The 26,141-nt window shown below is 37.0% G+C and overlaps 1 protein-coding gene across 4 annotated transcripts in view; it reads right to left on the minus strand.

Moving 5' to 3' along the window:
* Positions 1-26,141, minus strand: part of CMSS1 (cms1 ribosomal small subunit homolog) — a 370,781-nt gene that overhangs the window by 20,343 nt on the left and 324,297 nt on the right. For 3 of the 4 annotated variants that reach the window (XM_041759774.1, XM_041759789.1, XM_041759764.1), the window contains exon 2: positions 12,593-12,681. In XM_041759774.1, the coding sequence (XP_041615708.1) occupies positions 12,593-12,681 (89 nt within the window). The remainder of the gene's footprint in view (positions 1-12,592; positions 12,682-26,141) is intronic. The other variant, XM_041759780.1, reaches the window with a different exon arrangement.

Here is a 26,141-nt window from a genome sequence, read left to right on the forward strand (position 1 = left end):
TCTTGGTAATATACAGACAGTGATGTTGGAAGACCCATAGGCTACCAGGCAGGGACTAGGCTGAGGGAATTTGAAAAAATCAGAAAGTGCAGATGATTTGAGACTGGAAAATCTTTGAACTCAGGTCAAAATGTGTGTTTGAAGTGGCGGTGCAGGGTACTAAAGATTGAAGACAGTGGTTAGGTTTGTAAAATACAGGTAGAAATAGATATGATTAAATTAAGCTGTAGTAAGAAAGTTTTTGACTATTGTGACTGGCATTTTCCATGAACTAGCAATGCATGAGCCTGTATTTCCATGTCATTGGTATACTGTTTTGTTATTAACTCCTTTCCTCTTTCAATAAGCATTGAAAAATGGAAGTAGGACCTATTTACTTACACTTTTATAAAACCAGCTACACCAAATGCCTTACTTATCTGTAGTGACTGCAAAATGAATGTTTCTGCTGATGGTCTGACAAAAGTTTCAGCACAATGACATTCTGAGTAATCAATTTTGCCTGTTGCCTTGACCTTCGAATACCCTATCTAGTTTAGTGCTCTTTTTACCCTGATGGCTTTTTTTTCAAATGTAGAAAAACAGGAGATTTGGATTAAGACCTTGATTTATAAAATAGAATGCCTTGGATTCCATATTTATTAATCATAAGCAGGAATATAGAATGTTTCCTGTGCTGGTTCTTTTATGCAACATTTTCAAATAAGTTGCCAAGAAAGATATAAAATATGAGTAAAAACTTATTCTGAGTTTTTCCTGGATTAAGTTTCCATTCCAACTAGAAAGTACTCAGTTTAAGCTGGTAAGCTACTAACTAAAACAATCTTGCCTCTACTGGCTCTGTTTTAAATGAATACAGATGAAGCTTTTTATTAAAGTTTGCAGACAGCCTGCAGATTAAGAATGCCTATGCCTTAAAGTCAGATATATACATATATCTATATAATGTAGATCTCTCTATATATCTACAAATTTCTTCAAGACATGGGGTCAGGACCAGCAGTTTCTAGACTCTGTTTCAGTTAGTAGAAAGGCAGATTCAAAGGTTTAGGTTGAAAGTAACATGTGAATCTTGATATTTTAGCCTCTTCTCAGTTAAAACGAAAACCTGCCAAAAGCAATTGCATCATAGCTAAAAAGAAAGATATTATGACCTCTCTTATTTAGAAAGTTAAGCTGTCTTGTGGATGCAGATACATGCCAATTTGATGCTGGTACATGCCAATTAGAAACTGGGCCAAGGCCACTAATATGTCACAGAAGCTGCCAGATGGTCATAAGAGTCCAATTACAGGCCAGGCTAACATTCAGCTCAGCTCATGCTCTTAAGGCAAAGGCCTGGATATGATTAGCAGATCTCTCAAGGCATACTGTAGTATCTTGTCACCAGTATCAAGCTTTTTGGGAATCAGATGTAGCAACCTGTTCCATTTTGTTATTTAGCAAATGAGGGTGCTCTCTAACAGTATGTTCAATGTGCAGGGTTGTATTTATGTTAGGTTTACAAAGTCAATTAACTCTAACATGACATAAATTAAATCTAGAAATAAGCTTGCTTCTAGGGATATGGACTGTTCAATTCTGGAAGAAAAAATAACATAATTCTAAATCATGCATAGGAAAAAAGAAACATGCTTGGTGAACTGTTTTAGTTAAGACACACTGCATGAGGTTAAATGTTAGGTTCAAATTCTTAGATCATCCTAAAAGAAATACAGTATACTATTTGTTTTCTGGGAGCAGTTACCTTATGTGGTTGAGGTTGGGCACTAGTAAAGAAGGTAAGTTTATGGGGGCAATTTCCATAGAGGGGTGATGGCTTTATGAAGAAGTACAAATCCATTTTGCTAAAAATTCTGAAATTTAGCCAGCTACCTTACAAATACTGATTCTTACCCGAAGAGAAACTAGGTAAAAAGATGCAGAAGACTCAGGCCAGACTAGCTAACCATTTCTGGAAACCAATTTCAACAGTCTGTCTTTGACAGTTGATAAGTAATATTTCTTTACATTAAATCTAGTGATTTTTTAAAGTATAACTTAAATATGTAGTTTAAATATTTAGAAATATATATGAAATAAATTAATCTTTAAGTGAAGAATCTAAGGCATATTCTCAATTCCTTAAAGTGTCAAAAATTATACCCTGAACCATGAAATCAGGATTGAACAATTGTAGTGGAGAGATTTCAACAATATTTTGGAAAATGGAGAATGGTTGAAACTGGATGGAAGTGATTTAGGTAGGTGGAGCTAGCACCTAGGTTTCTGGAGAGGGGGAAGCTAAAAGTAAATGATGTTGATCTATTGGACTCTGAAAGGGTTCAGTAGCTGGTGATACAAGGTACTACATATACAGAAGGGTTTAAAAGAAGGACATTGGTTGAAAGTTTATATTTAGAATGATTAGCCTCCTTCCTACCTCCCACTGGGCTATATATCTCCTGCCCAGGAAGTCAAGCAACTAACTGATTACTGCTTCCTCTCATCTTGCTCTTCCTGGCAGCAGACAGAAGGTTTAGTCTCTGAAGAGAACATGAGGACCAAGGAATCTGGCACAGGGAAGATGGGACAAAGGTTGAGATTCCCTTCCTTTTCCTGTCCCTGTTTCAGAATGTCTTGAGCCAGGCTTATATATTATATGAAGGAGACTACTGAATTTTTTTTCTGGAAAAGTGAATGGACTAAGAAATATCACAAGAGAGTGACATTTGGGGGGCATATTAAATACAGCTTGCTATCCTACTACTCTACTATGAAGTTCACTAATCAACAAGCCTTACAAATACAAAAAAATATTTCATATTTATTTCAGCTTTTTGGTGTCTCTCTTTTTAATATGAATAGACAGCTAAGGTAAGTGTTCAACAGTGAGAGCAAATAAACAACAAAAAGATAAAAGATTCAAAACAATTTTAATTAATATTCTCAGACAGAGAAGGGAAGAATTTCAGTCATGAAACAAAACAACAACAAAAAAGAAAACAAATAAGAAAATTGGAGTAAAACTGTAGGAGGAAAGCTTGAAGATAAAGGAAATTTCCCCAAAAGATGAAAAATGGCAAGAATATTAGATTGAGAATCAGCCTAAGAGATTCAACCTTCCAATTAAAGGTATAACAGAAAAAGAAACCATATAAAGCAGTGGGAAAGGACTGATCAAAGAAATAACACAAGAGAAGCTTCTCAGAACTGAAGGAAACTATCTACAATATGAAACTCTAAATTGAAAACCCATTATGTCTAAAATATAATGAATATGAAAAATATCCAAACTGAAGAGCATCATTGTGAAATTTCAGATCATGGACAAACAAATATGACTAAAAATTTCCAAAAAGAGAAAGAGTAAGTTACAAAATACTAAGAGTCCGGAAAAAGAATTGTGTTGGACCTTGCAACAGCAATAAGGCATGCTAGGACTTAATGGAACAATGCTTCCAAAATTATGAGGAAAATTTATTTGAGAATTAGACTTTTATACCCAGCCAAACTATTGGTCAAGTTAAAAGTTAAATAAAGGTATTTTCAGGTATTTAAGGTCTCAAAAAATTGACTTCCGGGATCCCTGGGTGGCGCAGTGGTTTGGCGCCTGCCTTTGGCCCAGGGCGCGATCCTGGAGACCCGGGATCGAATCCCACGTCAGGCTCCCGGTGCATGGAGCCTGCTTCTCCCTCTGCCTGTATCTCTGCCTCTCTCTCTCTCTCTCTGTGACTATCATAAATAAAAAAAAAAAAAAAAATTGACTTCCTACCCACCGATACTAGAGGCTGTATTCTAGCAAAATAAAGGGCTAAACCAAGAAAGAGTAAGATATGGGATTCAGCAAATAAGGAAACTAATCCAGAAAAGCATTGAAGGGGCAGTAAAGAGAAATCTCAGTTGCTCAAGACACCAAGAGAATAACCAATTCAGAGTGGAATAGGAGCATAGAGGCCTTCAGGAAAACAGTGAATGATCTATTTGAGCATATGGAAAATATTATTCATGGACAAGTGGAAAAGATGTTGGAATATATGGAAACAATTAATAGTAGGAACACAGCAAGCTAGGCAAATGAAGAAATGAGGCAATTATTAATGCCATGAAAACAAAGAGTTGTATAAGAAAGGAGGAATGATTATAGCATTCTCCCCCTTAGCACTGAACAGTAGTTCCGTGGTCATAATTGTGAGATAGTGACAACTGTTTTAACCAAAATGTGATATTCTGTTAGCAGGAGAATTAGCAGTCAGAGGGGGAATATGGGGGAGATGGAGAGCTGTGTCCTCATATGCTGCCTCAGGAAGTTAAGAGATCATGTCAGGAGCTGATAAATAAAAAAACAGCAATATAAACTATATGTTAGCAAATATGAAAAACAGCTAAAAGCTGATGGTGGTTGCCTCTGAAAAAACCCCTAGGATAAGAGTAGGAAAGGTGATGTTATTTTTTTATCAAAAACTTTTAATGGTGTTTTATTATCACTTCGGTAAAAAAAATTAAATTACCATATTACAACAAAAACAAATATGTTCATTGTAAAAAAAATTAGAACTGGCTTTTTAGTTTCTTTTGGGTTTGGTCAAAAGTTATTTAGTATACACCCATCAAAATGTCTAAAATTAAAAGGCTTATAATTTCAAATATTTACAAGGATATAAAACAACCAAAACTCTTATACATGGATGGTGGGAGTACAAAAATGGTACACTGGTTTTGGAAAAAATCTGTCATTTTTTATAAAACTAAATAGGAGTCAACAATCCTACTCCTATGCATTTACTCAAGAGAAATAAAAATATGTGTTCACAAAAAGACTGTATATTAATGTTCAAAGCAGATTTATTAATAATAGGCCCAAACAGTAAGTAGCCCCAGGTATCCATCAATAGAAAAATAGAAAGTGTGGAGTATTCATATAATTGAATATTAAGAAGTGTTATGAACTGAATTGTAACCCTCTCCATCCCATTAATATTTTGAGGCCACAATCTCCAATGTGATTATATTTGGAGATGGGGAATTTAAAGAGGTAATAAACGCTAAAGGAGGTTCTAATGGTGGGGTCCTAACCCAATAGGATGGGTGTTCTTATATGAGAAGGAATAAACACCAAGGAGACACACATAGGGAAAAGACCATGTGAGGATACACTGAGAAAAGTGATCATCTACAAGCCAAGGAGAGGGGCCTCAGGAGAAACCAGACCTGTTGACCCTTTGATCTTGGACTTCCTGGCTCCAGAACTGTGAGAAATAAATTTCTATTGTTTAAGCCTCCCAGTCTGTGGTATTTTGTTATGGCAGCCCTAGCAGACTAATATACTCAGCAATTAAAAAAAATGAACCACTATACATCAGCATGGATGAATCTAAAAAACACTGCACTGAATAAAAGCTTGAACAAAAGAGCATATCCTATATGATTTCATATACATGACATCAGAACAGTGGCAGGCCCTGGGGCATGAAGGTTGGAAAGTGATTCAGAGGTGGCATGAAAGGATTTTGGGGTGATAGTAATGAGGTGATAGTAATGTTTTTTAAACTGTAGGGATTTGTGTTATAAAATTGTATGAATTTGTTAAAACTCTGTGAATGGTACCTGTGACATTTATGCATTTGATTGTATGTTAACTTTATCTCCAAAGGAAAAAAGAAGATCTTTAAATACTGAATTAAAGTTAGTGATTTACATGTGGAAGTGTTTGAGAGGAGTCCACTGACTTTACCAATTACTTTGAAATGTATCAAAAAGTAGGTGATTGATGGATGAATAGCATTTCTGAGCACAATGTTTGTAAAATTTTGTACTTTGAGGTCACTGAGGGTGAGGGCCTGAAGAAAGTGAAGAAAATCTTATAGGAAACTGGAGGAAGAGAATCTTTGTTATGTTGTGGTACAACGTTTAGCAATACTGTTTTCTGCAGTTATGTGGAAAACAGAAATGTGTCTAATGGATCCAGCAAAGGATATCTAATGGATTCAGCAAAGGAGATCCAAATAGTATGTAAGGTTTCACCTAATTTCTTCTGTGGCTCATAGTAAAATGGAAAAGGAAGAAGTTAAATTGAAAGGACTATCAAAGAAGTCAAGGTATATGAGTACAAATCCATTAAGACCTCAGAAAGAACAAAGGTGGTACCTCAGAGTACTATTCAGTCACATAAAAGCTCTTTAAAGAAATTAAAATTGTGTCTCACAGATTCTCTCAAATATGCCTCTAGGAAGCTTCAGTTGTCCCTCAGTTGTCTAAGCAGGGGCCCACAGAAAAGAAAGTTTACTGGAAAAGATTTGTGGTTGTGATTTCTGCTCAATGGAGTAACCATTGAACCATAAGAAGAACCACAAGAAGACCTACAAAATTCTTAAAGGCATTATATATTCAGAAATATATCTCCAGTTTGAGCTGAGAAGGTGAGAGGTGGAATAAAATGAGGCAAGGTCTTTGAACCCTGAGAATTCTACTGTCAAGAAGCAGGCTGAAAGAACTTTTTTATTGCAAATACATGCTACCTTCCATTAAAAAAAAAAAAAAAAGGGACACCTGTGTGGGTCAGCAGTTGGGTGGCTGATTTCAGTTCCGGCTGTGACCCTGGGATTCGGGGTCGAGTCCCGCATCCGGCTCCTGTGAGGGGCCTGCTTCTCTCTCTGCCTGTGTCTCTGCCTCTCTCTCTGTCTCTCATGAATAAAAAAATAAATCTTAAAGACAAAATAAAGGGAAGGAGGACTCAGAGGGCAACACAAGGAACCCCAAAAGTAGAGCTGAGAATCACAGAAGAACCTTAGGAACCTGGGCTTTAAGACTTAATAATGAAACTCCCAACACTTTCAAAAGCTGTGAGACCAGTAACTCCTTGTGCCAAATACTTGAATAGAAATGTCTATGAAGGTTATTCCATGCTTGTATTTCTTTTCTTTTGTTGAGAAGAAATGTACTTAAGGTACTAAACCTGAGGACCCTCAAATGTCCCTGAACCTGATTTACATAATGAAATTCTAGACACTGAGCTTATGCTGTAAAGGGAATGGACTTTTGCTTTCCTTGTGAGGGGTGAACATATGCACAGAGGAGGGATATAAATCACAGTGGCCAGAGGTCAGACCAAGGAAGCCAGAGTCCAAGAGAGCTACCAATCATCTCCAGGTATTCATTCCCACATTTTGAATAACTGACTTAATTCTTTTCTTTTTCTTTCTTTCTGTTTTTTTTTTTTTTTTAAAGATTTATTTATTTGTGAGAGAGAGAAAGAAAGAGACAGAAGGGGCAGAGGGAGAGGCAAAGAGAAACTTAAGCTAATGCTGTGCTGAGCAAGGAACCTGATGTAGGGCCTGATCCCAGACCGGGAGATTAAGATCTGAGATGAAACTGAGAGTTGGATGCTTAACCGACTGTGCCACCCAGGTGCCCCTACTGACTTGATTCTACCAGAGTAATGCAGAAATGATTACATGCCAGCTTGGAGATTATGTTATAAAAAGACTGGTTTCTGTCTTATGTAGCTCTTACTTTCTTCTGCTTGGGTCACTTAGCCTGAGGAAAGCCAGAGGCAAGGTGAAGCAGCCCTGTGGAGAGGCTCACATGGTCAGGAACTGAGGCCTGCCAATAAGGAGGTCAAGTCCTCCAACTCCAGCCCACAGTTTGGCACCTGATAAGAGACATATAGCCAGAGGCACCAAGCTAAGCCATGCCTGTGAGATGAGAGAAAATATGAGATAAATACTTTTTTTGTTTTAAGCTATTAGCATCTGTGTTTGTTATGCAACAGTAGATTAATACAGAGAGGAACAGAATTGAGACAGCAGTATGGAAAGGAAGAAGGTAAATCAGTGAGTGGGTAGGACATAGTCCTTTTTAAAAATGGCATGAATGATCTTGTTTTTAAAAGATTTTATTTATTTTATACAGAAAAAGAGAGCATGAGTGAGCATGAGTAGGGGGAGAATCTTCAGACTCCTCACTGAGTGAGGAGCCCGATGTGGGGGTTCAGTTTCACAACACTAAGCTCATGACCTGAGCTGAAATCAAGAGTCAGATGCTAAATTGACTGGAGCCTGTCCCAAGAACAATCTTGAAGATGAAGAGTGGGAAAGAGATGAAATGATCAATGCTCAAATAAATAAATATTAAGAAAATATAACAGTTGAGAAAGGTGAGTAAAGAAGGAAAGGGATAAGCACTTTTACTAAAGAGTCTTTTATGATCTGAAGAGTTAAGCAAAAGGCTACCTTAAAAAAACAGATGTCCAGTGTGGTCTCTGAGGGAAGAGGATGGGTCATGGAACCACGGCGATTGACATCATGGAGGCATCAATGCAAAGTCACAAAACCCCTCATAAGGAATTATATTCTGGGAACCATAATTACAAAGTCACTAGGGTTGGCTCTGAAGTGACTGGTGTTGAGGAGAGAAGAGGGTGATGCAATCTCTACAAGTAGGGGAATTCATCATTTTTTTGGAAGCAATATCTGGAAAAAAAGAAGCATTGGCAATCTTTATACTTACATTATGAAGGAGGCCAAGGATGATTATTTAGATGTGAAATGGTTGCTACAGATGATGTAGTTGCATGGGTAAAAAAACTTTTATAAAGTTATAAATCTGCTGCTTGAAATACTGGACAGATGGGAGGCATCTCAGTAATAAAATGTGAGACTCAGCTACGGTAAAGGAGGGAATACCATCTAACTCAACACATATTCTTACCTGTTGATATTTAAGCCTAAACATAGATTAAAGGATTAAAGTTGGCAGTTTATTGCCAGGAAATTCCTATACAAGTATAAAAAAAAACCTCTTAAAGAACAGTAAAGCAGGGCACCTGCATGGCTCAGTTGGTTAAGCATCTGCCTTTGACTCAGGTCATGATCTTAGGGTCACGGGATTGAACCCTGCATTGGGCTCCCTGCTCAGTGTGGAGTCTGCTTCTTCCTTTAACCTCTGTACCCCCCACCACTTGTGCATGTGTGCTCTCTCTCTCAAAAAAAAAAAAAAAAAAAAAAAAAAAAAAGAAAGAATAGCAAAGCAACAAAATATTTGAAAAAAATTCAAAACTTAAATATAGCACAAAATACTTTTTAAAAAAGATTTTATTTATTCATGAGAGAGAGAGAGGCAGAGACATAGGCACAAGGAGAAGCAGGCTCCCTGTGGGGAGCCCGATGCGAAACTCGATCCCAGGACCCTAGGATCATGGCCTGAGCTAAAGGCGGATGCTCAACCGCTGTGCCACCCAGGTGCTCTTCTTTTGTTTTGATCCAGAGAAAAAAATTTAATAGTTACTATTAAAAAACAAATACCCTGTTACATCTGTCAAAGGACTCAAGTGCCTAGCATTGTGCTAGGTTCTGTAGTGAACACAAAAGAAACCCTGGCCCCCAAGGCACTTATGAACTAGTTGGAGACTCAAGGTCTATATATGTGAACAACTCTAGAAGGATTCAAGAAAGGTCAGTCTGCCCATAAGGAGGTCAGCCTTGGGGTGGTGAGATGATTTCCAGAGGGAGAGAAGGGTAGCTGTAGAGAGAGAGAGAGGATGGGAGCCCACAGAGCAAGAGCAAGAGGGGCTGTTTGGGCAGTCAGGGGCAGTGGAAGAGAGATCCCTCTCAATCAAGGAGGGGGCTGGAAGAGGGACCCTGAGTCATCAGAGTCTAAGAGACTCCTGTGGGTAGTAGATGGCTTGTAAGTGGAGACACAAAGAACTGAGATGGGAGAAGTGGTGAGAAAACGAGGATCTTGGTATAGTTATCCATTCTTTCATTGCACAAATAATAAGTGCCAATTTGGGGTGAGGGTCTATGCTCGGTGGTGCTGTGGAGATGCACACCAGGAGCTAGATGCAGAGCACTCCTATGAGGCAGTGGCCATAAGATTTCCCTGTGAGTTCCCTGGCCAGAGCAATTAGGACAGACTTGGAGAAAGGGGTCAATGTATTCTGTTTACCTAAGACTTGGATTCTTTAAGATAATTTGGTAGTGAATGAAATTAGAGCAAGAGGAAGGTGGTTAAAACGGGCAGTACAATTTTAAGCTTTCATAATTTTTTTTCTTGGCAGAAAGTAGCAATGGCATGACCAACAAAGCACATGAGGACATGGTGAATTTGATTTTCATAAATTGAAAGAGAAGGGACAGGTGAAAAAGGGACCAGTGAAAAGCATCCTCAGCACCTGGCTCACAGCCAGCCATCCCAGAACCCATCTCTGTGAGCCTCAGGTAATTTGTAAAATGGGGTACTCCCTACCTCACAGTACATAGGGTATCCCCTACTTCATAGGACCATTTGAGTCATGGTGTCTTGCACAGTGCATGTGGTGAGTGCTCAATAAATGGTCTTTATTATTGTTGAAACCTAGGTTGGCAAAAGATAGGTGAATGCTCACAGAAATGGGGAATGTATTTCACTTTCTCCTTTCCCACTTTTCCTATTCTTCCTATGATTCCCTGACATTTATCTAACTTGATGGTTGTGGGAATAGAAGAGCCAAGGAGGGAGCTTAAAAAAGGTGGAAGTTTAGCAATGTATCTAAAAAGGTAATAAGAAGAAGTAAAGGTAGATACTGGGGCAAATTTAGTTTTTCTGTAGTGAGTCTTGAAAAAGATGAGAAACTAGCAAGAAGAAAATTAAGAAAGAAAGTAAAAAGAAAGTCAGTGGGGGTCTAAAGAAAGATATTTGGAAACAAGTTCTGCAGGTGAGTACTACAGAGGCAAAGGTCAAAGAAGGCATGACTATGGTGTGGTCAGCAGGATAAGCTAAGGTAAGATTAAACTCCACCTTGGTGAAATAAATCAAAAGATTAAAGATGTTAACCTGTAATCCTCTGAAGGAATGGTTGAAACTAAAATGGAGGAGGGAGTCTGGGAAGGTGGCAGTAAGAAATCACTTCATCCCATGGATATACCCCCAAATAGCAGCCACATCAGTGCAATGAACACAGAAAATGACCCAAAGAAAGATTAAAATAATATCGTACATCTTTTCTGACTACAATGGTATGAAACCAGAAAACAAACACAAGAAAAAATCTGTCTACCCTTATGTTTACTGCAGCACTATGTATAATAGCCAAGAGTGGAAGCAACTCAAGTGTCCATCCATAGATGAAGGGAAAAAGATGTCATACACACACATACCCTGAAATATTATTCAGCCACAAAAAAAAAAAAAAAAAAGAAATCGTGTCCTTTGTAACAACATGGATGGACCTGGAGGTATAACGCTAAGTGAAACAAGTCAGTCAGAGAAAGAAAAATGCCATATGATTTCACTCATATATAGAATTTAAGAAACAAAACAAAGGAACAAAAGGAAAAGAAAGACACATGACGGCTATATAACATGCTACTAAAAAAAGGATACAAACCAAAAAACAGACTCTCAACTACAGAGAACAAACTGTTGGTTGCCAAAGGCGAGGTGGGTAGGGATGGGTGAAATAGGTAAAGGGGATTAAGAGTACCCTTATGATGGTGAGCAGTAAGTAATCCATAGAATTGTTGAATCACTATATTGTACACAGGAAATTAATATAATCCTGTATGTTAATTATAGTTGGGTAAAAAAAGTAAAATAAAATAATAGCAAAAAGAAAAAACAAAAGCTAAAACTGATATAGGGCCTTGGACAAAAATATTTAATGGCTGGAGAGAAAACGTCAATGATTACATATTAAGTATGTATTGTATATCTTCTGTATTCCCCCATCCCGCTAGAAAAAAAATAACAAAATAAAAAAGATGAAGTGTCATTTACTATAATAATGATCACTTTGGTGCTTACTCTTTGCCAACCTCTGTTTGAAGTGCTTAACAAGTATCAGCTATTTAATCTCTACCAAAACTCTGTGAGGAAAATATACTTACTATCACCATTTTACCAATAGGGGGACTGAGGTACAGAGTTTAGCTTGCTCAAGGTCATACACCTTGTAGGTAAACTGACTCTCACAATTATCCTGGGCCTGGTTACAAACTGGAGAGCATCACCCTCTTGTGGAATGAGTTTAGAGCTACTTAAAATAATGATAAGACCACAAATCATGCTATGAAGTAGATGATAATTTTAGTCTGGCAAGAGATGATCCTTCAAAAAGAAATCACACATGGTTACCAACCAGGTTTGAGGGCCACAAAATGTGAAAAAGCTGCAAATGGATGTGAAGTAAAATATATCAAATGACCACTGTTGGTAATATCAGGGTAGAAATCCCCTGATAAATATTCATGCAGTGGACCATGACGCTAGGTAGACATGAGACCTGGGGAGCCTACTGGCAGCATGGCAGAGAGGTCATCTTACATATTTTTATGCTGTTTGTCTTTTCCCAGGAACTGCACTGAAAAGAGTATACTGGATCCTTGGTAAAAATGTGGTACAAGAATCTAAGATATAATCATTGTAAAATACATTTATGTTGTAAAAAAAAATATTAGGGGGAAAATAGACCTTGCTTGTTTATCATTAACGAAGCACGGTGTTTTCTAAGGCAAAGAAGATAAACATTTTCCTCAAATTTCACCAACAACTGATGTTAAAGAACAGGGCATGTTGTAGAGAGGCAGAAGATGCTGATTCCAGAGTCTAACAGTTGTGACTCCTATAGTACTGTCACCTGTTTGGTTTTCTTTGACTGGGCAGGAACTGGAGCGGTCTCCTGCTGCATCATTTCTGTGTCTCTTCCTCCTTCACCATCTGATGCTTCTAGGAAATATAAAGTTTAAAAATTAGAAAAGCATCTCTCTTTCCTTTTTCCATTGCTAGTGCAATCTTGGTACCACCTTTTTAGAAGGTTCTATCCCTTGACTCAGTAATTCTACTTCTAAGTAGTTGAATTCATGGAAACGATCCAAAATATAAAGATTTAAGCACCAAGATGTCAGTCTTATTCATAAAACTGCAAAACTCAAAATTATCTAGATGTCTAACTTTTGAGAATGTTTAATTATGGTGCACTTACATCGATGTTACTGATACTGAAATTTCTTTTTAGAGGGGTAAAGCAATTTGCCCCAGGTCACACGGCTGGGAACCCAGATCTGTTTTGAGTCCAAAGTCTTCTCCACAAATAATACTGCCTGCCCTGAAAAACTGTAGCTCTTGACACCTGGGTGATAGCCCGAGGGGGAATGTTAAGAGACCGTGGCAAAGAGATTATAAATCATGAAAAATATTTATTTTGAATTTGTAAAATCATTTAACAATGGAAAAAAATATATTCATACTCTTAGAATCAGGAAAAATAAAAGTTTCAACAGTTTTTCTGTTTATAAAGCTCTACTGAAGAAACACAGCATTCATAGTCTCTTACTTCCCATAATGCCATACTGCCTTCTGGATTTTAGTGGTTGTTTTCACTTCCTCTTTTTTAAAGATCTTATTTATTTCTTTATTTGAAAAAGATAAGAGAGGGAGGGAATAAGAGAGGGATAGAGAGAGAGAGAGAAGAGAGGGAGAGTGAGAGACAGAAGCAGACTCCCTGCTGAGGAGGGAGCCCGATGTAGGACTCCATCCCAGGACCCTGGGATCATTGACCTGAGCCCAAGGCAGATGCTTAACCAAGTGAGCCACCAAGGTGCCTCTAGTGGTTGCTCTCTTTATTTATTTTTGCTTTAAATCTCTACTGCGAGGTGTTTTTTTTTTCTTTTAATTTAAATTTTTGTCAGTGAACATACTACGCAATATCAGTTTCTGGAACAGAATTCAATGATTCATCACTTATATACAACACCCAGCACTCATCACAAGTGCCCTCCTTAATACGCATCCCTCATCTAGCCCATCTCTCACTCAATTTGTCCCCATCAACCCTGTTTGTTCTCTATAGTTAAGAATCTCCTATGGTTTATTTCCCTTCCCCCTTTTTTCTTTCCCCCCTTCCTATATGTTTATCTGTTTTTTTTCTTAAATTACATATGTGATTGAGATCATATGGTATTTGTCTTTCTCTGACATTTTGCTTATTAGCATAATACATAGCTCCAGCCATTTTGTTGTAAATGGCAAGATTTCATTTTTTGATGGCTAAGTAGTATTCTAGGGTGTGTGTTATATCACCTCTTCTTTATCCATTCATCAGCTAATGGACACTTAGGCTCTCTCCATAGTTTGGCTATTGTTGATAATCCTGCTATAAACATCGGGATGCATGTACCCCTTGAATCTTTATTTTTGTGTCCTTTGGGTAAATACCTAGTAGTGCAACTGCTGGATCACAGGGTAGCTCTATTTTTAACTTTCTGAGGAAGTTCTCCATACTGTTCTCCAGAGTGGATGCACCAGTTTGCATTCCTACCAGCAGTGTAAGAGGGCTCCCCTTTATCCTCCTCCTCATCAACACCTATTGTTTCATATGTTGTTAATTTTAGCCATTATGATAAGTCTAAGTTGGTATCTCATAGTGGTTTTGATTTGTGTTTCCCCGATGATGAGTGATGTTGAGCATCTTTTCATGTGTCTCTTGGCCATCTGGACGTCTTCTTTGGAAAGGTGTCTATTCATGTCTTCTGCCCATTTCTTAACTGGATTATTTTTCGGGTGTTGGGTTTAATAAATTGTTTATAGATTTTGGATGCAAACCCTTTATGCGATATGTCATTTGCATTTATCTCTCCCATTCTGTAGGCTGCCTTTGCTGTTTCCTTCACTGTGCAGAAGCTGAAGCTTTTTAGCTTGATGAAGTCCCAATAGCTCATTTTTGCTTTTCTTTCTCTTGCCCCCGGCAATGTGTCTAGAAAGAAGCTGCTACTGTCATGGTCAAAGAGGCTTCTGCCTGTGTTCTCCTCTAGAATTTTGATGATTTCCTGTCTCACATTTAGGTCTTTCATCTATTTTGAATTTATTTTTGTGTATGGTGTAAGAAAGAGGTTCAGTTTCATTCTTCTTGTATGTTGCTGTCCAGTTCTCCCAACAAGTCGTTACTCTCTTTAAACACATTTTTGAATCTTTAAAAGGTCTTTACTCGTTCTCTTTGAATTTCTCTCTATATAACAATGTCAGTCCAAAATGTGAATTTGTAAGCAATCTTGGTCAGAATTCATATTTAGGTCCAAATGAACCAATCTGGTAATCCTGTGCTTTTATTTATTTATTATTTTTAAAAATGGTTAAAGATTTTATTTATCTGAGAGAGAGAAAGAGTGCACATGTGCAGAGAGGAGGGGCAGAGGGAGAGGGAGAGGCAGACCTCTACTGAGCAGAGAGCCCGAAGTGGGGCTTCATCCCAGGACCCTGGAATCAAGATCTGAGCTGAAGGCAGAGGCTTAACCAACTGAGCCACCCAGGCACCCCACTGTGGTTTTAAATGTTTGCATACTGTGGTATTTAATTTTATGTGTCATCTTGGTTGGGTCACAGGGTACCCAGATATTTGGTGAAACATTATTCTGGGTGTTTTTGGATGAGATTAACATTTGTTTTGTTTTGTTTTGTTTGTTTGATTTACTTACTTATTTTATTTTGGTATTTTTTTTTTTTATTGGAGTTCAATTTGCCAAAATATAGTATAACACCCAGTGCTTATCCCGTCAAATGCCCAACCTCAGATTAACATTTGAATGGTAGACTGAATAAAGCAGATTGCCTTCCCTCATGTGGGTGGGCCTCATTAGATGATGACCTGAATAGAACAAAAAAGCAAAAAGGCTGACCCTCTGCTGAGTAAGAGAATTTTTTCTGCCTTGGACTTGAACTGCAACATCAGCTCTTCCTGCATTGACAGCCTGCCAGCCTTCAGACTAGAACTACACCATCAGCTGTCCTGGTTCTCAGGCCTTGTGATTAGGATTGAGGAACCTGGGTCCCAGTTTGCCAATTCACACTGCAGATGCTGGGACTTGCCAGCTTCAAAGAATGCATAGGCCAATTCCTTATTTTATATATGGACAGATACAGATATATAGATATAAATATGTATCTCCTATTAGTTCTGTTTATCTAGAGAACCCTGATTAAGACATGTACTTTTATCTGTATAGCATAAAAAAAAAAAAAAAGATTCTTCCTATGGAGTAATAGCAGGTAGATTAACAGGTAGATTAACATAATAATTTTAAATGATTATATTGGCATTAAAAGTATTTATGGAACGTCTGCTTTGTTTTTTTTTTTGGAACGTCTGCTTTTGGAAAGATACTACTAGTAGTACTAGTAATAGTTGCAGTATTTTTCCCTATTCCTCATGCTGTGTACAGCTAAAAATCCTGGACCTTATAAATAAAACAAACATAGGCAGTCTCTGAAAGATAGAGAGAAGTAGGCACTTTGGGACTTTGAGGTATAAGGGACAACATATCAGTTAGCTCCATGGGTTTTCTTTTTGCTTTATTATCTCAGGCTTGGGGTTAAAGAAGTCAGTAACTTGGAAATGCCAATGGGGGCAGACCAAAAAAGCCCCAATGAACGGCTGTTCTATTTAACAAAATGACCAGGGAAGAGGCAACCTAGCAAGACTAAAAATGTTTAGATAATAACTATTTGGGGACACCTGGGTAGCCCAGTGTTTGAGTGTCTGCCTTTGGCTCAGGGCATGATCCTGGATTTCCGGGATCTAGTCCCGCATCAGGCTCCTTGCATGGAGCCTGCTTCTCCTCGCTCTGCCTATGTCTCTGCCTCTCTCTCTTTCTCTCCGTGTGTCTCTCATGAATAAATAAATAAAATCTTAAAAAAAAAGATAATAACTATTTGACTCCAAGCACTAAAAAACTGGCCCTGCCCCAGTAGCAGAGGCTGAGTGGGGAGCCCAGACTTCCACCCTTGTCAGGCTGTGATGAGGCACCTCAACTCTTCTTCCACCTCCCACCAGAGTGGTATCAGAGATGATCAAGCAGGGATTTAACTCCCAAAGGGAATTTCATCCCTTAAAGGTAATAACAAATCTCTATTCTCCCCCTCCCATCATTACCACTACCATTGCAGTATCAATAGAGACCACATGGTAAGCCTTGAATTCCATCTCCTCTGGGCAATAATGAAGTGTACTGCTCTCTCCCCGCTAAGATAGTGTTACAGGAGGGCTAGTAGAGAGTCATCACTTTCCATTTTGCCCAGTGGTAAAAAGGCTGCACTTACCCTAGTGTTTTTTTTTTTAAGGTTTTATTTATTTATTCATGAGAGACACAGACAGAGATGCAGAGACATAGGCAGAGGGAAAAGCAGGCTCCCTATGGGGAGCCCAATGTGGGACTCCATCCCAGGACCCCAGGATCAGGACCTGAACCAAAGGCTCAGTTCAACCACTGAGCCACTCTGGTGACCCTACCCTAGTGGTTTTAGAAATCACTTAAGATGCCATACAACGGGATACAATAAAAAACACTGAGATAAATCAAAATAGAATTCTAAAAATGTTCAAGTAATCCACAGGAAGGTAGGAAAGAGAAAATAGAAACAACACACAGAAAAAAAAAAAAAGAATAAAATGGTAGATTTAAACCCTTACATATTAATAATTACATTAAATGTAAATGGCCTAAAATGCAAATTTAAAGTAAAGATTGACAGAGATTAGAAAACATGACCTAACTATATGCTATTTACAAGAAACTTGCCTCAAGTATAATAGCATACTAAGTTGAACACAAAATGATGGAAAAAGTATAACATATAAATATTTTTAAAAAGATTTTATTTATTTGAGAGGGAGAGAGAGAGCGAGGGTGAGAAAGAGAGAGAGAGAGAGAGAGAGAGAGCACAAGCAGGGGAGAGGAGCTGAAGGAGAGGGAGAAGCAGGCTCCCCACTGAGCAGGGAGCCCCAAGTGGGGCTCCATCCCAGGACTCTGGAATCATGACCTGAGCTGAAAGCAGACACTTAACTGACTGAGCTCCCAGGCACCCCAACATACAAATATTGATCAAAAGAAAGCAGAGTAGCTATATTAATATCAGAGGAGTTCAGAGTCAAGAAAATTACCAGAGAAAGAGAAGGACATTATATAATGATAAAAGGTTGGATCTGCCAAGAAGACATAGCAATCCTTAATGTGTATGCAACAAACAACAGAGCTGCAAAATATAGGAAGCAAAAACTGATAGAAATGAAAGAAGAAACAGACAAAAGTACTGTTTAGTTCAAACTTCAACCGTCCTCTCTCAAGAACTGAGAATGAGTAGCCAGAAAATCAGCAAACATATAGAAGACCTAAGTGATAACCATTAACCAATAGGATCTGATCAACATTTGCACTCAATATTCCATTCAATAGAATATTCATTCTAAATGTTATGGAACATATCCTAAGATAGTCATATTCTAAGACGTAAAATAACAACAAATTTAAGAGAAACTGATAAACACTATGTATAAAAAAACTTACAGCAAATATTATACTTAATATAAATGAAAGACTGAATGCTTTCTCTCTGATAGGGAACAAAGCATGGATGTCTGCTCTGACCAGAATTATTCAATATAGTGCTAGAACTTTTAATCAGTGTAATAAGGCAAGAAAGGAAATGGAAGGCATGTACATCAGAATGGAAGACATTAAACTGCTCCCATCTGCAGATGACATGATTTTTTACATTGAAAATCCCAAGGAATCTAAAAAACTTTCTCCGAAACCCCCAAACCCTGCTAGAACTGAGTTTAGCAAAGTTACAGAATAGAAGATAAATATTATCTTTACTGATATTTTATTAAATATTTTATTTCTATATGCTAGCAATGAACATATGAACCCCCAAAATAAAAATACAATACCATTTACAATTGCTTAAAAAACCTATAATACTTCAGTGTAAATTTAAGAAAACATGCATAGGACTTGCATGCTGAAGACTATAAAACACTGATGCAAGAAGTCAAAGAAGAACTAAATAAAGAAGGAGACATATCATGTTCATAGACTGGAAGACTAACCATGGTAAAGATGCCAGTTTTCCCCAAACTGACATACAAGTTTAACATAATTTCTGTCAAAATCCCAGCAAGATTCTTCTGTAGGTATATACAGATTATTCTAAAATTTATGTACAATGGGAAAGGTACTAGAATAGTTAAAATGATTTCAAGACATAGTATATAGCTACAATAATCAAGACTGTGTGGTATTGGTATAGGAATAGACACACAGATGAATGGAATAGAATACAGACCCAGAAAAAGACCAAATACATTCAATTGATTTTTAACAAAGGCACCTTTTCAATAAATAGGGAAAAAAATCCATAGGCAAAAGAATTAACCCTTACCTAGGTTTCACACTTTATACATAACTTATGTCAAAAATGGATCACACACTCAAATGTAAAACCTAAAACTTTTAGAAAAAAAACGAAAATATTTAGGCTCTTTAGTTAAGCAACTAAAGTTCTTACTTTTGCGGGCAGCCCGGGTGGCTCAGTGGTTTAGCACCACCTTCAGCCCAGGGTGTGATCCTGGAGACCTGGGATCAAGTCCCATGTCAGGCTCCCTGCATGGAGCCTGCTTCTCCCTCTGCCTGGGTCTCTGCCTCTCTCTCTGTGTCTCTCATGAATAAATAAATAAAATCTTAAAAAAAAATAAAGTTCTTACTTTTGCAACTAAAAGTATAATCAATAAAAATAATTATTGATAAGTTAGACTTTATCAAAATTGAAAACTTCTGCTTTGCAAAGACCCTGTTAATGGGATGAAAAAACAAGCTACAGAGTGGGAGAAATATTTGCAACCACATATCTAATAAAGGATAGACCAGTATCTAGACAATATAAAGAATTCTCAAAACTGAAAATAAAAACTAGACAATTAATTAGGAAATGGCAAAAGACATGAACATGCATTCATTGAAAAGTAAATAAGTACCTGAAAATATGTTCTGTATCATTAACCACTAGCAAAATGGTAATTAAAGCTACAAGATATGAGTACAAATCTATCAATGGCTAACATTAAAAATAGTGCCAACACCAAATGCTGGTGAGGATTTTCATTCCTAGAGAAACTGGATTTTCATTCACTGCAACTGGGAACAGAAGATATATTCCACAAATGGAAATAAGCTTGGCAGTTCCTTAAAACATTAAACATGCGACTTCTATACGACACAGCAACTGCACTCCTGGGCATTTATCCCAGGGAAACAAATACTTAAGTTTATACAACAAACTGTCCAGAAATGTTTACAAGCAGCTTTATTATTTATAATAGCCAAAAGCTAGAGAAAACCCAGATGTCATTTGATAGGTGAATGGTTAGACAAACTGTGATATATCCATACTATAGAATACTAATCAGCAGTAAAAAGGTTGGGGGAGCCTGGATGGCTCACTTGGTTAAGTCCTTTGGCTCAGGTCATGATCTTAAGAGTCCTGGGATCGAGCCCTGCATCAGGGGAGTCTGCTTCTCCCTCTGCCCCTCCCGCTGCTCATGATTTTTCTCTCTCTCAAATAAATAAAATCTTCAAAAAAAAGGAATAAACTATTAATACACACAGCAACCTTGATAAATTCCAGAGAATTATGCTTACTGAAAAAAAGCCAATCCCAAAAGGTTACATACTGTGTGATTCTATCTATACATCATTCTTGAAATGACAAAATGAGAGAAATGGAGAACAGCACAGTGGCCTCAAGGAAAGGGTTAGGTTCAGGAGTGGGTGTGGCTACAAAAGAGCAACAAGCAGGATTCTTATGAGGATGGAAATATTCCGTATCTTAACTGTATCAATCACAACATCCTTGTGTTACCATTTACATATACATATAGTTTTGCAAGTTGTGACCACTGGGGAAATCTGGGTAAAGGATATATGTGATTTCACTGTATACTGTTTCCTACAATTGCATGTGAATCTAAAATGATTTCACAATGAAAAAGTTAAAAGTAATACTTAAAGGAAATCCATCCTTTTCTTCAGGAAGCCCAAAATTATTATGCTGGAAAAGCCAACAGGCATGTGGTTGGCTGTGGACCAGACCAGAGTACCATCTTGCTGCTGGGGTACCCCCCTTTCATTGGTGTCTTGACTAGAAGAGCCAGGAAGACAAATGGGTTCAGAGAAATGCAGAATTTAGAAATTCAACCCAGGCCATGACGGAGTCTTCAAAAATAAAAGCTCTCTGGATAAGGTTGCCAGATTAAATACAAAAATACAAAAATTACCAAATAATTTTTCAGTCTAAGTGTGACCTATATGTTGCATGAGAGATATCTAAATAGTATTATAATTATTCATTGTTTATCTGAAATTTGAATTTAATGAGGTGGCATGTATTTTTATTTGCTAATAAATCTGGCAACCCCACCTGAGCAATTTCTTTCTCCATTAAAGTCACCTTTAGTTCTATGACATTTCTTATAGTTGTTTCTATCCATGGAGTCTCCTTTCTCTTAACATCCTCCAACTCATCTTCATCTGGGATCTTGGCTGACTACATAGCCCTTCTCCTTCTTGTTGTCACAGCATTTCTATACTTACCTTGTAAATCAGCATATAATTTTATTCTTCCATATAGTGTGTGCAGGTATTGCATAAATGTTAGGCTTTCTCTCTGGGGAACAATAACACTGTGGGGGTACTCAAGAGTGTCCCAAGTACTTAGCCCAGTGTTGATTAAAGTAAAAAGTACTTCCCCATACCTACTGTTTCATTTACATTTTCATTATAAATGTAATATTATTTCTATGTGTAAAATATTAAACCACTTATACAAATCTTCTTTTATTAACTTTAAAAGTCACTTTAAGATAAAATGGGCAAAATACAAATAAATAAATGTTGAGCTCAAATCCTGAAATATTTGAAACTCCAATAATGCCTTAAAAGAAAATTCTGAACTCTTTATTCCTCCATTGCCCAGACTCTGATAACTGAAGAGCACAGTCTGTATTTAAGCAATCTAGCTGAAAATAACACATTTTTAAAGGTATGTGACTCTTATGCAACAAAACCCATCAGAAATATTTAAAATACCTTGTTAACAAAATGCTCCAAATCTGAGTTACTTTCTGAGCCAAAAATTATTTCATCTGAAACCTTTTAACGTATAAAATGAGATCATCTCATATCACTGTAGGCTGAATAAATTAGTTGTTTCTTTTGCCTGTTATGTTTTTTGGTTCCAAAAGAGAAAAACTGCTTTTCTGGAAAAAAAAAAAAAAAAAAAAAGGATGCTAGTTCTGTGATTTCCATTAAGAGAGTATTAAAAGAGAAGTATAAGGCCCAACCTACCCAGCCTGGCTCCAGCTCCCAGGTTCCTCTAGAACTGCTGGCATTTGAGGAGGTTAAGCCAGGCCTACACTAATTAGTCCCAGTGGCTGACAGGGCCTGTGAAGTGGAGACAACAAGACGGGGTAGCCTCATCTCCTACTCCCTGAGAGTATTCATTAAAAAAAAAAAAAAGATACCACCAGATGGAACTGGTTGAATTCTTCCAATAAAGGGGTCAAGTATATTGTCCCTTTTCAACTCAAAGCAAAAAGAGCAAGCAAAATTAAAAAGCTGCACATATTTTCCTCTTTGCTTCAATCCCTGCCTTCATCTTCTTTATGAGAAGTATTGGAAGTCCAATTTCCCAGCAATTTCCTTAAGCTTCAAAGCACTTGTTTGCATGAACCCCTTCTAGGCCCTGGGAAGGCCCCTGGCAATGGATCATGTGATTATTTTTTTCTTAGAAAATTTGCAAAAGAAAGATATATTGTGGTTAAAATAAATAGACCACTGTCTATTTCTACTCAGAATTCACCTCTTTCACATACTCTGTAGTGAATGGTGTTGAAGTGGAAGTGAACGTTTTGGGAATCCAGTTACAGGAAGTTGATTAAACATACATTTAATTTTGAGTCTAATGGAGTGGTTCATAATCATGCAGTCTACAGTTAAATTACTGCTAGCTGTCCTAGTGTAGGACTGCTACCAGGAATACTCTCCTCCCACCCTGTGCCAACTCACCAGACATTCTGACCAACTGTGAAGGGCCAGAGGTTGTAGATCATGGCACAAATGTATGTGTAGTACCCTTCCCTAGAACTATATGGGCACTGGAGGAGAAACCAGGTTTGGGATGCATGAAACCAGTGGAAAATCCTTCCAATTATCAAAAATATAAAACTATAAGCAGAGAATTAGCTTCCCATTTTTCCTGTAGGAACACAGTTGATGGTGCATTTTATATAGTTTTCAAGGAACCATATATATGTTTTTCTTATTGGATGGGGATAAGTAAAATAAAAACTTTTAGAATTCCTGTGTTTGCATCAGTACTGCTGTGATTTCTTATTTAAAACAACTACTTTCATACCTAATTTTATATCAGTAATTTTGTATTCTTTTCCTAAGAGAGGGCCCCTTAAATTGTATAAGCTCAGGCCTCATAAAAACCTTGATCTGCACTGGCTAGTAACCTGATGAACTCTATTTGTTCTCACAGTTTCTCAACAAAACCAATTACAAAAACAAAAACAAAAACAAACACACCAAAAAACCAAAAAAAAAAAAAAAAAAAAAAAAAAAAAAAAACCCCAAAAAACAAAAAAAAAATCAACTATACACAACAGCAATGGATAAGTTTCAAAGGTATGATGATTCTAAGTAAAGGACACGCCAGATTAAAGAAACTACATTATATGATTCCATTTATTTAACATTCTGGAAAGGGCAAAATTATAGGGACAAACAGATGAATAATTACTTGGGATGAAAGATGGGAGACTTCTCAGGAGTGATGGAAATGTTCTGTTACCTTAACTGTTATGGTGGTTATACAACCATATTTATCAGTCAAAATTCACAGAACTGTACACAAAAAGGGTTAATTCTGGCTGAATGTAAATTAATCCTCAATCAACCTGACTTTTAAAAAATGACAGAAGCTAATTTTCATTACACAATTTGCAACACTTATGCAATGTCACACAACTAATAACTGGCAGACCTGAAATTTAAATCCCAGATTCCACAATTTTAACACCCACACTAGTTTGCACGAAAAGATGTTTATAGTTTAATAATGTTTCCTTTTTTTTTTTTAAGATTTATTTATTTATTTGAGAAAGAGAATGAGCATGAGCCGGGCAGAGGAAGAAAGAGAGAGAGACTCTCAAGCTTAGGGTAGCACCAGAGGCTGGGCTCCATCTCAGGACCCTGAGACCCATGGTCTCAGGACCATGACCTGAGCTGAAATCAAGAGTTGCATGCTTAACTGCCTGAGCCACCCAGGTGCTCCAACGATGTTTCCTTTCATTACTGGATTGCTAAGAGCTTGTTTGAAGTAATGAATAGGTGTTGAAATTAATGCAATGCTTTTTGTTTTTGCATTTATTGAGAAGATCATATGGGATTTCTTCTATAATCTGATAATGTGGTGAACTGTAAAAATATGCTAATGTTAAACTCTTCTTATTATTAGGATAAATCCCAGTTGGTCATGATTTATTTCTTTTTTAATAAGTGTTTTTTTGGGGGGGATTTAAAATTTTATGTAGATTTTAAAAATCAAATACCTTATTATTTATGCAGACATTTAAAATCAAATACCTTGATATTAGGTAAATGTGTCAATAAAACAAGCAGAATATAGTATTCTTTCTGTGGGTATATTTTAACAAATGCTCCAGTTTCTAATGGTCATATGATTATCCATGTTTTTCTATTTATTTTTAATTCAGTTTTGTTAAGTGATATTTTCCCAGGTAACTGGCGATTTTGTCTATTTCAAATTTATTGGAATTGGTCATTGTATGCAGCTATTCCCACTTTTCTTATCTCCTATTTTTTTACTTGCACCTTATTTTTTCTTGTTCAACCAGAGAGGTCTTAAAAAAATGACCAAGTTCCGTACTTATAGATATTTCCTACTGCATCTTTGATTTTTACTGCACTAAGTTTTTTACTTTCTTTGGGTTTAGTCTACTGATTTTTCTCACTTTTGTAGTTGGATATTTAGCCCACTAAGTTTTCTTTTTTCTGATATAAGCATTAAGGCTAAACATTTTCTCTAAATCTAACTTTAAGTTGAATACCGTATGTTTTAAAGTTATAGCATTTTCATAATCATTTAATTCTAAGTATTTCTAATGTTTCCATAATGATTTTTCTTTGACTAATGAGTTATTTGGAAGTGTATTTTTATATTTCTAAACAGTTTTTTTTTGTTATTATTCTTTGGTTTTGTGGTTAGAAAAATGGCTTGCATACCAATTCTCTGATATTTGTTAAGACTTGCTTTATTTTTAGCACAGCGAACTTTTTAGGTAAAGGGACATATAGTAAATAGGTATAGAGTTTGAAGAGCAATAAGGTCTCTGTCAGTAAGTACTCAAACTCCGCTGTTGTATAAAAGCAGCCTTAGACAATATATAAATGAATACGCATGGCTGGGTTCTGATAAACTATTTACAGAAACACATTCTGGCTGAATTTGGTCCATAGACCACAGTTTGCCAGGCCCTGACCTGGTACATAAACAATTAAAAAATGTTTCAAAGCATTTCTGAATCGAATATATAGTTTCTAATTATTAGGTGCAGAATTCTACATAGGATCATGGATAAACTCGTTAATTATGTTTTTCAAATGTTACATGTATATACATTTTTGTTTTGCCAATTATTGACATGTGCATTAACATGTCCCACTCTTATTCTGAATTAGTCCATGTTTTCTAGCAATTCTACCAATTTTTATTTGCACATCTCATAGGTATGTTAGGGGTATGCAAATTTAGAATCATTACAACTTCCTGTTGGTTGAATTATTCCTTTTATCATTATGTTGTGACTCAGTTTTTAAAAATCCATCCTGTTTAATTTAGTTTAATCTCACTTATTTGAGGGGGGTGTTCTGTATTTCTAGAGGGGTCAGCTGTTCTCTGGGAAATCTAACTATACATGCTGAAAAATAATACTGGAGAAACAGCTGTACTTCAACAGTCTAAAGTATTTTGCTAAAATTACTCATCCCTAAGAGCCAGAATGTTTTATTTGGCCAAGAGAAGCAGGACTGGGAACTATTCTTCAAGAAACCTTGTTCCCAGCTCATTAAGGGACTCCCACCAGCATCACTGAGAAAGAATACAATTCCCACATCCAAAGAACGTGACCCTGTGAAAAGTGAACTCAGTGAAGCCCTAAAGGCCACAGTGGCAAAACAGAAGACAGGGAAGGTGAGAGGAGAGGAAGGCAAGGACACACAGCGAAAGCACATCCATTGAAAGAAGGCACTCTCAAGTGTGACTCCACTTATATT

The sequence above is a fragment of the Vulpes lagopus genome, chromosome 1 (genome assembly GCF_018345385.1).
Source record: "Vulpes lagopus strain Blue_001 chromosome 1, ASM1834538v1, whole genome shotgun sequence".
Taxonomy (NCBI): domain Eukaryota; kingdom Metazoa; phylum Chordata; class Mammalia; order Carnivora; family Canidae; genus Vulpes; species Vulpes lagopus.